The sequence below is a fragment of the Littorina saxatilis genome, linkage group LG6, assembly GCF_037325665.1.
Source record: "Littorina saxatilis isolate snail1 linkage group LG6, US_GU_Lsax_2.0, whole genome shotgun sequence".
In the NCBI taxonomy this organism is placed as follows: Eukaryota; Metazoa; Mollusca; class Gastropoda; order Littorinimorpha; family Littorinidae; genus Littorina; species Littorina saxatilis.
The window spans coordinates 2,466,459-2,484,685 of record NC_090250.1 but is presented as its reverse complement, the minus strand read 5'-3'; the positions used below and the strand labels follow the sequence as shown (position 1 = coordinate 2,484,685).

At 43.5% G+C, this 18,227-nt stretch overlaps 2 protein-coding genes across 3 annotated transcripts in view; one reads left to right on the top strand and one right to left on the bottom strand.

The window, feature by feature from the left end:
* Positions 1 to 18,227, bottom strand: part of LOC138968295 (fibrinogen gamma-B chain-like) — a 485,749-nt gene that overhangs the window by 219,716 nt on the left and 247,806 nt on the right. The window lies entirely within an intron of this gene.
* Positions 1,096 to 17,602, top strand: LOC138968281 (transcription factor AP-4-like; the record flags this gene model as incomplete). Of its 2 annotated transcripts, none has more annotated exon segments than XM_070340839.1 (4): positions 1,096 to 1,327; positions 6,408 to 6,567; positions 14,949 to 15,135; positions 17,393 to 17,602. In XM_070340839.1, coding segments are annotated over 4 exon segments (646 nt in total), but the record flags the coding sequence as incomplete, so codon positions are not given.

The window sequence follows — 18,227 nt, the reverse complement described above, 5'->3', positions numbered from 1 at the left end:
AAGTCGACATACGAGGTTTGCATCGGCCAAAACTGAAAAACACACGAACAAAAAAAAGCTCGTAACTCAAGTTACGTGTAATTTTGGTTCGCGGTTTTGCCAAAATGATATACGAGGTATTTTTATACCCATTTTTAACTGACTTCCAGCGATCTTAGGCTTTCACCACAATAACCAAAAAATAGAGAAAAAATCGTAGATTATATTGATGTAAAAAAGTAGATTTCGCAAAAAATCGAGTTACGAGGTTTTAATCGGACAAGGACGAATTAATTTCAATGAATTTTATAGTAATGTAGTGCCGCCATGTTCAACACTTCCATTCCAACAGTTGTCCGTAAATTATAAATACTTTGGTTAATAAACGCTTCATAAACGACGTTAAACCTGCATGAGCTTGTTTTTTCATTGAGAGAAACGCTGACGGTTCTTTTCGTTGTATCGATACTCGAGGCTGAGCAACCTTATCGCTAAAGTTGTGATCCGGCTCGCATTGCGCTTGTGTTGATAATCACGAAGCCAATCCACAACCCGGAACGAGTCAGCTGATCACGAGCATGTGACGAATATGGTAATGTCGTATGCGAGCGTGCATTCCAGACGCTGCGCGCTGACGGAAGAACTTGTTGTGTTTAGAAATGTCTACTACGTTTCCTGCAAGAATGCAAAATTACTCGCACTCAGGTTTTAGCATTTTAAAGGATAAAATGTTTCTGGATCATATGAGCCTATTTTGAACGTACACAAAAATTTTGGAGAGTAGTTACAGCAGAAAATGTTTCCGAACAGAAGCTAAATTCTCCCAACGCCATCTTGACAACGGGCCCCGAAGCTCCGCATTTGTTTATTTTCACTTTCCCGCGCCTTGCCAACCTCAAGCCGCGTCACTGCTGTGGGAGTAAAGCGCTCCGCGTTGTAATGTAATCCTACCATGTTTCACAAAACATTAATTGAAATCACAATCAAATTTTCTACTCTTTGTTAAATTTACACACAACATAAATTCGCCATTATTCTGCAATCTTTTTCTTTCCCTAACTCATGATTTTTACGTACGTTACGTGGCTTTCTTCCATACATGCTACCGGTGTGAATCGCCTCGACAGCTGTTTCCCGCCAATTATTACTCATTCTGGTTGTGTGACACTGTGCTTGTTGTCGACTGTGACTTATTATCATCGTTTATTCATCGATTTGGATTGTTTTGGATTACGTAACCTGACGTTCACGTCTTTTTGATGGCATTTGACCCAAGAACCAACGTGAGGAGGAGTTTTGGAGAGGAATACTGCTTTGAGGAGAAAAATCTTTCAGCTGACCTCGCCAAGTAAGTTGTAGAAGTAGTACGCATGCTCTGTGCGCATAAACATTAGCGTACAACTCCGCGTGGTTTTTGCTTGTTTCGGCTATTTTGCTCACATTCTTGTTTTGTTTGTTGTAAACATATTAGCACAAGTTACCTTTTGTTCCTACCTTTTGATAAGTCTGTGAATTGTATGGTCAGATGGGCTTCAGCAAGGAGAATAGTTCGCGTGAAGATAGAGCGACCATGGATGGCAGCGCAGGTTTCGCTCAGCTGTGGCCATGCCTGCCTTGGACAAAGGCTCCATTCACACAGCCCTTTTTGAACAGTCCGATGTCCGTTGCGCATGTCACTGAACGCACGTGGACATTGAAAGTTTGCTATTATACCTGAATCTAAAGAAATGCGTGAATAAAGTATTTCATGAATTGAATCTCTCAAATCTACAGCCGTGTATTAAAAACAGATGTCGATTTTGTAGCTGCGAACTCAGTCAGTTCTTGACAGTTTGTGTCGTGCAGATCGTTGTATTTACTCTGAATCTAAAGTTGCCTTTGCCAGCCGAGTCCACAGAAATGTGAGCATTTTAATGTTTTTATTTGAGTATTCGTAAATCAAGGTTTGTGTATCTCTCATGAAAGCAAAGGTTTTGTTGACAGTTTAGTTTCGATTTGATTGCAGATTTACTTCCTTGAGGAAAATATCGCTGTGCAGTAGTGTAGTTTTCATGTTCAGTAGCAACATGTGCTTCTGTTGTGCCGTTTTCCATCCATTTTCATCATACCTACCTCTTGTACCAGTATTGTTTATATTCCTCAATGTTGTCACAATAATGTGTGATTCTTGAGTAATTTGTTGCATTGATGAACAAGCCGTCGCAACGACAGTCGACGAAAAACATAGTAAACGCAGGCATCAGCTGACCGACACAGCTGACTGAAGTCGCGAGTTAGAAGGGTCACGATCGTGTGTATGACAGTTACACACTTCGTTCTGTCTGGCTTAGTATCCACAGATACCTATGGTAAATAATCTGAACAATACATTGACATACAAAAGAAAGCATGCTTTTTAAGTACTTTCCCCGCAAAGATTTGCTACTTGTACTTGACTCCGTTGGTATTTTTCACCTGTGCAGAAGTTGCCTGAGGCTAGCTCGGCAGTTGAAAGTTTTGGGCAGACGAGGATTTGGCATGGGCCATCAGAAAGGGCTTTACCTTCATTCTGGGCATACATGTAGTTTTGACCGCCGGCCATTATGCGTGTACCGCGAGATCTGTCGTTGATCTGAACTTTCTTCTAGCGGCTTGCTTTATTGTCACGCACGAAGCGTGTAGACTAATCAGATCCAATGCATTCCGTTGGTTTTTCTTGACCTGAACTTTATTCCTTCATTTATATGTGTGTTGTTTCTTCTGTTTTATGAAGTGTACATTGGGTTGTTGTTTTTTAGTCAAAATTAATTGTTGTTGCTTTTCATTTTGTTTTATGATAACAATACAGATTTCAATTTCAAAAAAATATTTTGTGTTGGCGCTTGACATTTCGTCACTTTGTCTGTAGTCGTACATTTTTGAGACACTTTTTTCGATGTACCAAAGTAGGGCGAAGCAGTTTTAAAACCAGGTTAAAGAGAATTATAAGATAAAGTATCAGGAAACGGATGTATTTTAAACATAGTTCCTCCAATCGGATGTTCGGATTCCATAGCAGATCAGCCCCTGACAGAAAGAAGCACCGCTGCCATAATCTTGCGAGCAGTAGAACGTTGTTGTAGTTCTGCTGCGTGGGGCCTCGATAGCGCAATGTGGATCTGCGCTGTCGGGACTGACGCGAAGAGGAGGTGTGGTTGAGGAGTGGGTGAGGGAGGCGGGGTGTAGCAAGGCGGGGGGAAGAAGGAGGCCCTGACTTCGCCAAGGTTGTCCGGACGTCGGAAGGGCTGGCTGGCTGTGGCGGGTTGGCATCGTGCCATGGCGCGCGGGCCCTACACATTCACGGTCACACGCATACACGCAGCGCACTACTTTTCTTGGCTGGATGGAAGGAGGTGTCGTAGTAGTGTGTAGTGTCGCGTCCGACAGGAGCATTCGCTGGCGGGGCAGGCGAGTTTTCGCGCGCGCATGATTGATTCAGCATTAGCTTGCGACCAAGTGCGTTTTTCCCCGCAAACACGGAACTGCCCTCACGAGTCTCTAGTCAGTCGGCTGGCGGATGCGGCCGGGAGAGTGTCAGTGCTTGTTGTTGTTGTTTTGCGTTTGATTCACATATTGGTGGGATTACCAGACCTACTATAGCAGGGACGGTGTTGCATCACTACTTCGCGTTGTTCAGTGTTGGTGTTCTGTTTGGATTTAGCAGGTTTTGGGATACTTTGTGGATACTTCTACGCTGCTCTCATGCTGTTTCATATTGTGGAAAAGAAGAAAAGGTGCGTTTTCATGAGAAAACATTTTTTTATGTGAAATTCGCCACGTCCAAAAGACTAATGAAAACTGCCAGAAATAACAATCTACAGAAAACTGGAAAATGGGAAGAAAGCTAAACTTAAAAATAATAGGCATAACGAAAAAGTCGTTTGTTAATTACATTATTGAAAAGAACACTTAATAACGACCATATTTAAGCTCAACAGGCAATTACACAATTACTTTCACAAAATGTCGCCTGAATTTACTGACAAGAAAGATTTTAAAGACAAAACATGATCAGGATTCGTCTTTAAGTGTACAGCCAGCGGAGAAGAAAAGACACATTCACATCAGCTGTCCTTTTCTCTTTTTCAATGTGTTTTTTAAAAAGCTTTCTGTTTTTTTTCTTCTTCTTGTTGAATTTAATTCAAACAAAATGACCAGACAGTTAGTGCGGAGAGTTTGCCCTTGCGTTTCCCAGGGTGTTGACAAACAAGTTAGCCACGGCACCAGCTGAGGCCCTGCGGCGACGGAAGGACAAGCGAACAACCAGCACCCTTTCTGTGTCTGGTCTCGGATTCGCTCCTTCTCTTTTCCTGTCCCCGTACTTGCCCTTGAGCGGTCGGTGTCCCTTCAAAAACAAAGCCACACTTATGGCATGCCACTGTATGGCGACCTTCGGCTTGGTTGCTCGGTTCATAAATATTTAATTAAAAAGTAACAAAAGGCATTTGACATGGAAATAATTAGTAACTAAATTATCGAAGAACTAAAACTAACATTAAAATATTTGGAATCTACAGGTAAATCGTCAGTGAACTTAAAAAAAGAAAAAGAAAAAAAAAACATTGGAAAAACACGCACACGCACTCTCCAGAAATATTGAACGAAAATTGGAATAGAAAAACAAAGGGTAGCCTATATTTAGTTTGGTAAAAACGTTCTTCTGTAGTTATATCAGAATTTTTACACGTACGTTACATTTCCGTTGACTTTAGAAAAAAATTGCTGCGGATATTTGGTTGTTGTTTTGTTAGTTTTCTTTGTGTTCGTTGTTTTGGGGACAATTTATTTGAAAAAAAAATTGTTCTGCATGATCGGACCACTGACCTGACATATTATACTTTCTTCAACCGATCTTGCAGATAGAAAAAATATCTCGTGAACGAAGAAAAAAGGTCGTACAATACATACAGATTAGGAGTAAAGACAGTTTGACAAATAGCTCGTTTACATTTCACGATTTGAGTACACAGGTACTAGGTGTACATAGAGATTAAAAAGATTAAGACATAGAGGTGTTTGTTTTTTCTTCGTTTTTATATTTTTTTGTTTGTATTACTTTTCTTCTTTCTTTTTGTTGTTGTTCTTTTTTTCGAAGTCAAATATTCAAGCGTTCGCTGTATTCTTTTTCCTTTTCTCGAAGTCAAAACTCGAGACGTACACTACAACCATCCAAAATCAAATAAGGAACCAGAGGAGAAAACTCGGAGAGAAAAATATAACGGGTTAAAGAAGAAATAAATGTAAAAATAGATAGAAAAAAACACACAGAAAAACCAGGGGGGGGGGGGGGGGGGGGGTTGAGAATTGGGACGCAGATCTATTCGCGTGAGCATATTGATTATATCGGTAGAACCCAACATTCTTTTGTTGCTTCGCGTGCTGAACATTTTCTTTTGATCTTTCCCGACTGTTGTAAGCTGTAGGCTTAGGCAAAAAAAAAAAAAAAGGTGTGGTTAAGGTAACATAGCCAAAAAAAATAGGGTAGGAAGGTAGGCAATCACTTTTTTTTTTAAACTTTTTTTTCTAATGTGTACAAATTAAACCTACTTGACAGGGAAATAAGTGTGCGACTCGAGCGCTTTCGCTTTCATTGCGTTTTCTGCACTCGTTTTCTTTTGTTTTTTTGTTTTTTGACAAATTTTTGTAAAAAAAAGTTATAGGGTCGGCCCCTAAAAATAGGGTAGGTTGGGTTACCGTAACCACACCTATTTTCTTTTTAGGCCTTATGAGGTGGCCTTGTAAAAGGATATGTTGCGATTGTGCGTAAAACTTGGATTCCTTCCTTCAATACCTTGCAAAATTAACGGAGGAACTTTCAAACATGGACTTTTTTCGTCGGGTTTCGTGCAATCAGCTGTAAGCGTGTGACCATGACGTTTCCTTACATATATATTGTAAAGATCGCAACGCCATGTTGTCTCCGTACTCTGTCTGACTAGACAAGATGTCACAGTCTTGGGACAAATGGCTCACAGGTTTTTTTCCCCACCTCTAATTAGTTTTTTTAATTTATTTCTCTCAAAATTGAGTGTAAGAAATAAAACAGTTCCTTTAAAACTGTTATGCTAACAACCGCAGAACAATATTTGTCTCAACCAAAAATTGATGCCTGGTACCAGTCGTGTTTTGACCTTTTTTCGGGTCACGTCGGGTCAGTGCATTATTATTAACGATGATATTGGTAACATACATGTTCAGCATTGTCATTCTCATTTTCTGTGCGTGTTTTTTGTCAGTTCGTGTCTGATGTCTTCAAATGTGACCAGTCTAATCAGTATAACACACCACACATTTGTTTTGTTTAAACATAACAGTACTACATACTTGTAGGTTAAAACGGGTCAAGTCCCATAACGAATATAACGTGCATCGTCTTATTATCATACGCTGTGTGTCTTGTGTCCTTCAAGGTCGCGGCCCATGTCTCCAAAAGCTCAGTTGGAGCAGGAGAAAAGAATGCGACGTGAGATTGCCAACAGTAACGAGCGGCGTCGGATGCAATGCATCAACGCAGGCTTCGAGAGTCTTCGGGCTCTTATGCCTCAGCTCGTCGGCGAAAAAGTCAGCAAGGTAAGTGTTTTGAGTGTGTGTGTGTGTGTGTGTGTGACGGAGTGAGTTTGTGTAAAGTGGAACGCGAATTTTCAAACCTTCAAAATTTGGTGAAATAGTCAGGAAGGTCAGTCTTTTAAGCGTGTGTTTATGAGAGAGAGGGAGAGGGAGGGAGGGGGGGGGGGGAGGGAGGGGTGGGGGGTGGGAGAGAGAGAGAGAGAGTACATTGGAACTCCCATTTTGAAACCTCTTTTTCAGTGTTTGTGTTTACATTTGTGCATCATCAAGTGGTTTCATATCCTGAGGGTAACATTAGTGATAAAACGACACAGGAAGTCATAAAACGGAGTCTAGTCTTTTCACCCTAAAGTATGACATCTTTTATGCTCTCAAGTGGTCGTCAACCTCGCCTCTCCACTTTTGAAGTGTTCATTTTTATTTTTATTTTTTTTATTTTTTATGTGCTAAAGTATATTGAAACACGTGTTTGATACATGTACAAGCACTCGATTGTTTGTAACTGCTTGCACTTAGCCGAATTTTTCAACCAATTCAAAACAAGTATACTCGTTGCGCTAGACAGACAGGTGAACAAAAGGACAGGTGTGCTTTCACGAGGGGGTGACAGATTGACCAACGGTCAGGTAATTCAATGGACAAGGGAGGTCAGAGGAAGCGGCACCTCCACGTAGCCTTTCGGTTTCGCACGCTACAGTTATCACTTCGCCGTCGAACAAGAAGGAGAATCAGGAACGCCGTAATTCTGAAAGGGGGAGGGAGGGAGGGAATTAATCATTGACAGAGAGACTCAAAGAGAGAGAGAGTTAGACTTAGACGCATCGACAGTTTATTCTCTTTAGCCAATTAAAGCCTTTTTGACAAAAAATGGTAATACACGCACTTGAAAATGAACTAATAAGAGATAGAGAGATAGAGAGAGAGCGCGCGAGAGAGCACTGGGCAGAACCAAACAGAAGGCAGACCGAGGTGGGTTTCCCGTTAGCCTCGCGATTCCTAGCCTTGTATGGCTGGCAGGACCGGCCTACGAAAAGCAACATAACAGGGAACAACAGACATAGAGAGAGGGAAAGGGTGTGAGTCTACAAAGATAGAAACACAGACAAGAGGTGGGGGGGGGGGGGGGGGGGCATCTGAGAGCGAGAGAAAGAAACGAGATGAAACAGGGGGCCTAGAAAACCAGGTGCAAAATGAAGATGTAAATCTTAGCCTACCAACACGCGTGTTTGTCTCGTCGGAAGAGGGGAACAACTCTTTGTGTATGTGTGTGTGTTCTTTTCACAGCTGTGGGCATACGCGTCTTGAAGAACAGCTGGAGGGGGGGGGGGGGGGGGGGGGGGGGGCACGTGGGATGTTTGCGTGTAACGATATGATGTGAATATGCGATGTGAATGTTACTACATGCATGGTTGATTGATTGATTGATTTTACAGACACACAGTCAAGCTTGTAATTTCTCTTTTAGAGATGAATAAAGATTATTGTATTGTATTGTATTGTATTGGTGAAAACGGGTTTGAAGCTAGGTCTTATTATTCACTTCATGAAGATGAAAATCATGTTGTTAATTTCAGTGCTTCTCAGACGCTCAGTGCCAGGACACAAACCCACTGTTGTTGTCTGCGTATTAAATTAAAGAACGCTTACGGCTAACTTTCCTTGTAATTTGAGTTAATTGTCTTCTTTTCCTTGTTCCGAGGAACTATATTGATTGATTGATCTTCTTATAACTATTAGTCAAAATCAACAAATAGCTTCGCTGATAAGGGGGGGGGGGGGGGGTCTTTGTGTCACAGTGTGTAAACTGTAATGTTCTTTTCCTAGTTCCGATAATATTGATTGGTCTGTGAACTCGCTTGCAGATGTACTGATAATATCAATTTTAATATGTAACTCTACTGGTTAAGCTGTGGGTGAGAGAGAGAGAGAGAGAGAGAGAGAGAGAGAGAGAGAGAGAGAGAGAGAGAGAGAGAGAGAGAGAGATTGTAACAAGGATTAAGATTTAAGGCTACGCCTTTTCTTACAATTTGTCCTTGGAGAGAGAGAGCGAGAGAGATTGTGTGGTGAGGAAACTTCCTCATCCACAAGCAAGGGCCCGCTGCATACAGCCTCTGCACTTATTGCATCACACCGCGCTAATCTGACCCAACTTTTCCCGTCCCATGCCTTTGACCCGACCCAGGCAGTGTCACGGCGCGGGTAATTTCCCGATTGCCAATTTTATTATTTATTACCCCGTGGGAAATCGAAGCGGATGGTGGAGTTTTCTCAATTTTGTTCCTGAAGCTATACTTGTCACGTCTGTTTGACTTTGAGCAGCATAACTGCAGCAGCATGTTGAAACCCACACATAAACTGACATCTACACACACACTCGCACACAAAATAGGATGCCTTTTGTGTTTTCTTCAGTTAGGAAGGAAAGACATTTCAAACTTAAAGTACACGATGTCAAATTATATGTCATGAGTAATAGTTAGTCGATAGTTCTTTGTTTGATTTGTATTTTGGCATTCCTCGAATTGTTGTTAGTAATCATATCGACACGTTATACAATCATAGTATGACACCCCAGTTTTGAGCGGCTATTCTTGTTTATCTTGGGCGTCTCAGCGATCCGTTAAAAACGTAGGTATAGGGAGTGAAGAGGAAAGAGACTTGTTTATTGCTACCCTCGTTCGATAAGGTCTAGAGTTCGACTCCGGACTCGATGCAGCGCGGCTCCTCTTAGAAAGAGAGAGACAGAGGCAGACGCATTCCCTTATATCATTTCCCCTTTTAAACTGTGTTTGAGAGTGAGAGACAGAGACAGACCGACAGACAGACAGACAGACAGAGATTTTCTCAAAATATATATATATTTTTTAAAACTGTTTGAGAGGGAGAGGGCGACAGACAGAGAGAGATTCCCTCGAAGAATTTCTCTATTCGAGCTGTGTTTGACTTTGAGACAGACAGATCTCTCAGATAATGTACCTTTTCGACCTGTTAGAGAAAGAGAGAGAGCGAGAGAGAGAGAAAGAGAGAAAGAGAAAGAGGCCCATGCAGCTTATGAAACAAGAGTAGTTCAAGTTGTACTGTACAGCGTGTAACTGCATGCGAGGCGAAGAATGGGAGAGAGGGGGTGAATAGAAAGAGTATACATGTATGGGAATGCGAGCGAGGGGGAGGGTGAAAGGCTAGACGCCGTGTTCGGGGGAGTGTGTGTGACTGGGTGCAGGCGGCAGTCTGGGCGAGAGAAAAAGGGACGGGGAAAAAAGGTGGGTCATTGGCGCTTCTTTTGCCCTCCCGCCGCTCACCTCTTCTGCTCGGCTGTCTGCTTCTCTTATCTCTTCTCCCAAGTTTTATTCTGTCATTCCTTCCTCCTCTACCTCCGTCTTTTCATTCCTCTCTTTTATCTTTCTCCTCCTCCCACTTCTCTTCTGTCTGTTCTTCGCTGTTGAAGCAGTCATGCTGTTCCTTTTACCAACCCCGTTGAGAGAGAAACAGAGAGAGAGAGAAGAGAGGTTATCCATGTTTATCTCGGCGAATGATTGGCTGGCCGAGTTGCGGCGTCGTGTCATGACGTAACACGCAGGTTTTGTCAAGTGACAGTCACCGGACCCTTTCAGGCTGTTACAACGACACTTGCCGGAGGGGGGGGGGGGGGGGGAATGTGACGACACAGGACTCGTAATTTGCAACGTGTTGCGACCTCCCTGTCGCCGGACGTTTCTGTGCGCTTACATAATATTCAAATTGCCCCGTCGCAGCAGCCAATTGTAACATGACATGTTTATTACAGCTGTTTGTGTTTGTTGCGTCAGTGTTTTTCCCTGTCAGTTTGAATATATATATATATTTGACCATGCGACGTGTTCTGTGTTCTACGGGGAAGAAAAAGAACGTCTGAAAACAAAAAGTCCAGGTTACAAATTCAAATTCTGTCGGAGGTAACAGTATAAAACATCGCAATGTTCGTCTGCCACATTCTCCCACATAAACTTACACTCATGAAGAAGATACACTTAGATATGTTTGTTTCTTACAATACATACACAGCAGAATGTGTGTTAGATACGTATTCATGACAGTTGACTCTTCGGGTCCGTTATCTGTAAAATGTAAGGTGTGAAAAGATACACTCATGTCTGTTGACGGCTGGTTACCAGAATGTGTGTGAGGGTTGCAGTAAAGTGACAGTCGCCAAACTTTTGAACAAGAATTTTTTTTTTTTTAAAGCAACGAAAACAAGTCATTTGAATAATAAAAAAAAAGTCCCAGGAGTCACACCTTGACTGTGTTTTCGACCTTGAATATATTCCTACGCCGTCACACAGGACTAAAGCCGTCCATTCACCTCCTCAAGGAATGTCATAGACAGCGAACACAGGGGGTGTGAAACCAGGTTGAAAGGTATTTAGCCTGAGGGTAATGTTAGTCACAAGTGACGTACGTAACTACTCGTGTCCCTCTCTTTTTTGACCTTCTACCCCCCCCCCCCCCCCCCCCCCCCTCTCTCAGCTGTCGTTTCTGTCCGGCTAATTCCGGCTGGGTAGCGTGGCTGCTCCTTTCTCACATTCCAGGAAGGGCCATTTGGGGTCGGACACAAAGGGGGGAGGTGGAGGGGGTGGTTTTACCTTGCTTTGAAAGGGGTGGCCGTGCACCCTGGGGTGGAAGTAAACGTCCCGTAAACGTCCCGTACCCCGTTATAGCTCCTGATCCCTGGGAAAGTATGTGCTGGTTAATGCGGCCTGGATTAGAATATAGCGAGTTTGGTAAGGACTGTGGCCAGGGGGCAGTGCTTATCGACCGTACAAACGCACGCACACATACACGTAAGCACGCACGAGCGCGCACGCACACACACACGCACGCTAACCGACACACACACGCACACACACATACCTTTCTTTGTCTCTCAAACTCTGTCCCCTGGCACCACTCCCCCCCCCCCCCCCCACCCCCAATCCCCTCTCCAAGCCACTAACTTCAGCCGTTCCGTTTTGGGGACATGGTGTTCTGTTGCTTCGTGTGAAGATCACAATTTCGAATTGTTTAGTTGTTCATGAAAAAAGAAATTATTCCACATTTGCAAAGCCGATTTGAGAGACAGAGTGTTAGAGAGATGGAGAGATCGCGCACATGAACGAAGACTCGGGAGGTTTGTGATAGCAGGGCCACAACTGTCGCTTGGTTCTCTTGACTTTCTCCAAAAATAGAATATGATGGTGGGTCTTCCCCGGTCAAACGTTTGCCACAGTGTTAGTCTTCGCTCTCGAATTTAGCGGCTTACTCATGTGACGGTTACACGGCGGTTGCTTCATAGCGCGTTATGCGTTGGTAAGTTTTAGTCACTGGATGAATACATAATACATCACCCCAGAATGATTATGACTATTAATTAGGCTACCTTATTCGGGAGTTGTTTTGTTTGTTCTTCCGCAAGTTATTTAGAGAATAAAAGTCTCCCTTTTCTGCTTTTTACTGACTAATTTTTCTTTTTCCAGAAGAAGGTGATAACAGAAAACAACGTACAACTACAAGCAAATAAACAAAACACACACACACACACACACACACACAACAACAACAACCGCACACACAAGAATAACAAGAAGATCCAAAATTCGTGTAGTTGTAGAGATGGCACTGAACGAAAACTGCAGGTTAATGCGACCTCGTGAGAGCGCCTCATACGCGTATCAGTTCCCACTTCGTGTTTAAGTTTTTTTCAAAGAAGACCATCGGGTTTGTACGGTAATCTATACCGTTACTACAAACACTTGCTGTTTATTGTTGAAACTTTGTTCAACACTCTTTACCACCCAGCGTGTCTTGGGGGATTATTAGCCTTTGTATGATGCGCATGCGTGACTAATCTTTGACGCCAAGCAAGACGCGACTAGTTGGCGTCATGACGCTTGAACTCACCGCCGCTAGGTAATGCGTACGTTTTCAACTTTTTTACTTCTACTTCTGAAGTATCCCATATATTCATGACGTCTCCTTGATATTAAAAAAAACCCACCTCGTAAAGAACATGTTGAGGTTTTGAATAGAGCAAGGTCGCAAGCTCTAATCCGTTTTGAGGAGACCTTCTTGAAATTAATAGGTCATGTATTGGGTTTTGACGCACGTATTTAAATGCAACACCGTTTCTATAATAGCAGCCGCAAGGTGGAATGGCTAACTAAATGTTTGCTTCTCTTTACAACCTCGTACAATCCGATTTCTACTTGCCCATTCATGCTACGGAGAGAGAGAGAGAGAGAGAGAGAGAGAGGGGGGGGGGGGGGGGTTGGTTATACCTTGCTCGAGTATCATTGGTCGGTCGGGTGGGTTTTCCCCAACAAACAAGGGTGCAGCAACACCTGACTTAGCTAGATAAGCGTACCTCGCGAATTTGAATTTGCCTGACCTGGTTAACATTGTTGATATTGCGATAATCGCCTGCGTATCTGAGGGATAGATTCAAAGTTATCGCCGATCCCAGTACATGGTAATGGCAAAGGACTTTGATTTATGCATTTATCGTCGACATTGATACTGCTAAGTATTTTGTTATCTGTTGTCGATAAGCGTTCTCATTCATGACTGGCGTGGCGTTTTCACCTCAAAAATTTTGCAACGATTATTTGTAAACAATGGACGGTAAATCACTGCCTGATAACGACATCACGTACGTACTACCACAGCCAGTTGACTATTTCGTAGTTACAACTTCAGTAATTGATCAAATTAGTATAATTATTTTTCGAAACTAGCAGCATCAGCGTTATCATGGTGGCCGCAAAAATGTTCATAATTGCAGTGTCATTGTTGGTGGGCTTGTTGGTACATGTATTTATTTCTGAAGTTTTAAGTTGAAATATGAAACTGTAAAGAAGTTTCGCAATGAGAATTGAATTGTCCGTTGCCCTCTTGAGAAATCTAAATCACACGTGACCATCTGAGTGAGAGAAAGGGAGAGAGAGAGAGAGAGAGAGAGAGAGCACTTGACAAACCCACGCCATGCCTGCTATGTGACCCTGTGACCTTTCACCTTCTCCGCCCTATTTGATATGCATGCCTGCGTGAGGGGTGCGGCCTGCTATGTAGGTCACCCATCGCGGGGGTAAGGAGAGGGTGGGGGTAAAGGGACTTTTTTCTTCTCTCGGGACTGTGGCTTTGCGAGGAAGTGAGGTGAGCGGCGAGAGAAGAAAGTTGAGGTGGTAGGACAGGTTTTTGGTCTGTATTCTTTGCAAGACCTGTCGTTCCTCTATCCCGACGGCGGTGTCTACTCCTGTCGTAGTTACGCGTTTCCCTGCAAGTTTATTTTCACTCCTCGCACTATTCTTGTTCTAAAACCGTCTGAGTTGCTGATTTATTATGAACAAGGTGATTTATCTGAAGCACAGAGAGAGACAGAGAACTGAACTGGTCTTACAATCTGTCATGATAGAGAGAGACAGAGAACTGAACTGGTCTTACAATCTGTCATGATAGAGAGAAAGACAGAGAGAGAACTGAACTGGTCTTACAATCTGTCATGGGAGAGAGAGAGAGAGAGAGAGAGAGAGAGAGAGAGAGAGAGAGAGAGAGAGAGAGAGAGAGAGAGAGAGAGAAAGAAAGATAGACAAAAGAGAGAGAGAACTGAACAGGTCTTACAATCTGTCATGAGAGAGAGAGAGAGAGAGAGGAAGAGAGAGAGAAAGAGAAAGAGAGAGACTGGGGGAGATAAGGAGAAAGACAGAGAGAGAGAGAGAAAGAGAAAGAGAGAAACAGAGAGAGAGACTGGGGGAGAGAGAGAGAAAGAGAGAGAGAGACTGGAGGAGAGAGAGAGAGAGAAACAGAAAGAGAGAGAGAGAGAGAGAGAGACTGGGGTAAGGAGAGGGTAGGAGAAAGATCCAATGAAGTATTTTACATAATCATTTGCATATTGTGCCAAAGCCATCTCACGAGTGTACATGTATGCGCCCTAAGGATGGGCGCATTCATGAGCGACACGATGACAGCTATCATTTAAGACATAACTGTTCATGCTCATTAACATTTCCACGTTACTTGCCCTCCCCTCTCCCCCCTCACCCTCCCCGGGTTTTCCCCTTCCTTTCATTGAGTAACTACATTTTTCGAGAAATGTAAGATCTATTTGAGAGTATTTCAGGGAAACGGTTTTCAGTTTTCAGTCTTACTCTTTAGACTAAGCCGTAACCGAAAGTTGTTGACACGCAAACGCTTGCAGGCAGTCATCAACTTGCTACGTTATATACTTACCTCGTGAATTCCTGCAAAGAGAGAGAGAGAGAGAGAGAGAGAGAGAGAGAGAGATGTTTTACTGAGATTGTGTCCAAAAAACCCAAAAAACTTTGTTGACTTTGAATTTAGCCATACTTACCTATGTTCTTTTCCTCTCTAACCAGGCGGCGATTCTACAACACACAACGGAGTACATTGCTAATTTGGAGGATGAAAAGAACCGTGTCCAGAGTCAGAATGACCATCTCAAGCGTATCCTCCTGGAGGTTGGTCGCGAGAGGGACGTAGAGAGAGAGCTGACCAACTGGGAAAACCACTCGCCTCCACCCAAGAGGAAAAAACGAGATACAGGTAAAGGTGATTTGTGTGTGAGAGAAATAGTGTGTTTTTGTGTGTGTCACTGTGTGGTGTTTTTTTTTTGTTGGGGGGGGGGGGGGGGGCAATGGGGGGGGGGGGTGTGTCGTTGTGTGTGTGTCACTGTGTTGAGTGTGTGTGAGAGAATTTGCCAGTGAAGTTTATCATCCTCCCCACAAATCGTACTGTAACTGTAAGAGATAAATGAGTGTAAGTAATTGTGAAGGGTTAAAGTAGGGATTTCAATCAGTTCAACCCCATTTTTTACTGTCTGTTTTGTGGAATGCGGAAGGCAGCAGTTGAACTCAGCTGATGTGGAAACATTACACGCATTCCAGCTACTCAACAAAGCCGTAATGACGCGCTTTGCAAATGGGTCACGACCTTAGAGTGAGGATTGACGTACAAGTATTCGCTGCAGCTTAGTAGTTCGTCATTCCTCTCTGAATTAAAACCTTACAGCGGTGTTACATTCCTTACAGTGGCGTTATAAGATACTGCGAGTTCAAGCTTTCACAGAAACCTTTCGTAAGACTTTTTTTATCTGTCTAGTTTTCTTTTCTTCAAAAGTCATTCAAACGAAAACGTGTTTTACCGGGCTCAGCACAGCATACATCATTCTTGCCGCCCCCACTTGTCAATGAGCGCAGAGACGCTTGTAAATGGAGTTGTTTGAAGAAAGAGCTTGCCCCCTCTCGTCATTTAACCACAGAACACCTGAAAGAAATTGGAAGTGTCAATCCCAAAACCTGTTCTTCCAGCCGAGAGAGAGAGATTCCAAGCGTGACTGAAGTAGAGAGAAAGGGGGGGGGGGGGGGGGGACTCGAGAGAGAGAGAGAGAGAGAGAGAGAGAGAGAGAGAGATGGAGACGCTTAGTGTCAAGAGAGAAAGGGATTGAGACTCGAGAGAGAGAGAGAGAGATTCCAAGCGTGACTGAAGTATCGTGACAGTGTTGTAAAACACGGAGACACGCTCTCATTCACAATCTCCCGAGGAGAGAGAGAGAGAGAGAGAGAGAGGGGAGAGGGAGAGAGACACTGGTGGTGGTTGGTTGAACTGGAAGAGACCTGAGCAGTCAGCTTTGGTATTCATGAATAAGTAATGTCACCACTAACTACACAAACACACACAGTACTCCACCACAGCGGTATCGCTGAGAGAGGGAGAGAAAGGGCACGGCGGACAAACACTTAGAACAGAAAAGAAAGGGGGAAGAAAGAGAGAGAGAGAGAGAGGGGGGGGGGGGGGGGGGGGGGGGCGACGGGGATCGAAAGAGAAGAGGTGAAAGAACGTGGGGGCTTTGACGTCAGTTCATTGAGCAAATCTAAAACGGTGTAATGTTGCCTGTCTCCTTGTGAATTGAATGTCGGTGGTGTAGCGTAAAAAAAAAAAAAGACACCAGCTATGGGGTCTACTTATACCTACCTGCACACCTGTACAGCTTGTGGCTGTGATCAATGGCCCGTGACACCCATCAATCACTCACCCGTCCCTGTCACGCTTCATGGTAGACGGCGTTTTCGGGCTATTGTACCGATCAATGGCTTAAGAAAAATCATCCTTCTTGTCAGCCTGCTAGTAGTAAGAAATCTGACAATGTCTTGGGCGTCCTGCATTGAGTTTTACTTAAAAAGACATTTGGGAGGGGGGGGGGGGGGGGGGGAGGGAGGGTCTTGCTCTTGCTCTTTCTTTCTTTCTTTCTTTTCTTTATTTGGTGTTTAACGTCCTTTTCAACCGTTCAAGGTTATATCGCGGCGGGGAAAGGGGGGAGATGGGATAGAGCCACTTGTTAATTGTTTCTTGTTCACAAAAGCACTAATAAAAAAATTGCTCCAGGGGCTTGCAACGTAGTACAATATATGACCTTACTGGGAGAATGCAAGTTTCCAGTACAAAGGACTTAACATTTCTTACATACTGCTTGACTAAAATCTTTAGAAACATTGACTATATTCTATACAAGAAACACTTAACAAGGGTAAAAGGAGAAACAGAATCAGTTAGTCGCCTCTTACGACATGTTGGGGAGCATCGGGTAAATTCTTCCCCCTAACCCGCGGGGGGTGCTCTTGCTCTTGAAAAGGGAGGGTTCCACTGATTCTTGTGACAACCCTCAAAATCCGGTCCATAATTGAACCATCCTTTTACTGGAATTTCATTGCCAGATTCACTTTAACTTCATTGCCAAAATTCACTTCAACTGTGCCCAATTAATGACAGGCTTAACAATCATCGTTTTCTGTTATCTTTCCAGAATCGTCGGACGAAGGCATCAGCATGGTGGAGTCCACGTCGGACGGCTCCAAGGACATTCCCTCCGTGGAGGACGTTCACCGGGAGCTCCTGGAACTGCGCCAACAGATCGAGCGAGAGCAGATGAGGCGTGCCTTCATGGAACAGCGCAACCGCGACCTTGAGGCTCAGCTAGCCTTGACGCAGACCCCGTCGCGCCACCTCCACCCCCACCCCCCATCATCTCACCAGCCCTCCCCCATCAACCTCAAAGTGGTGAGTGTATAATGATAAAAATGAAAGTAATAGTAATAATAATAACAAGGTCGGTCGGTCAAATGTCCTCTTCATGTTGATGAGGTCAGGACATTTGTCCGATTCACACACATTTGGAGCATTATTCCTGGAATAATAAATAATGATAATTAAATATTCGTCATACAAAGATATATATATGTATGATTCTGATTCTGACCACAAGGTCGGTCACATAAAATGTCCTATTTGAATTCGTGAAGCCGGTCAAATGTCCGATTCATGTTGATGGGATCAAGACGTTTTTCTAATTCACTCAAATTCATACTCATTTTCCTGGATTACTACTACTAATAACAATGATAATGTATAATATTACTAAAGCGCAGAACGACGAAGAAGAAGAAGAGAACGACGAAGACTAAAGCGCATATCCAGGGCTAGGAAGATGTAACAGATTTTTTAAATAATGTTGTTTCCATTGATTTTTGTTCCTTTCGACTTCAACCACCTGATCAATGTTTATTTTCACTCTCCAGGAGACGCACCTGCCCAAGGCGCCATGCCACGTGCAAGAAGTATCAGCCCACGAGGACCGCAGC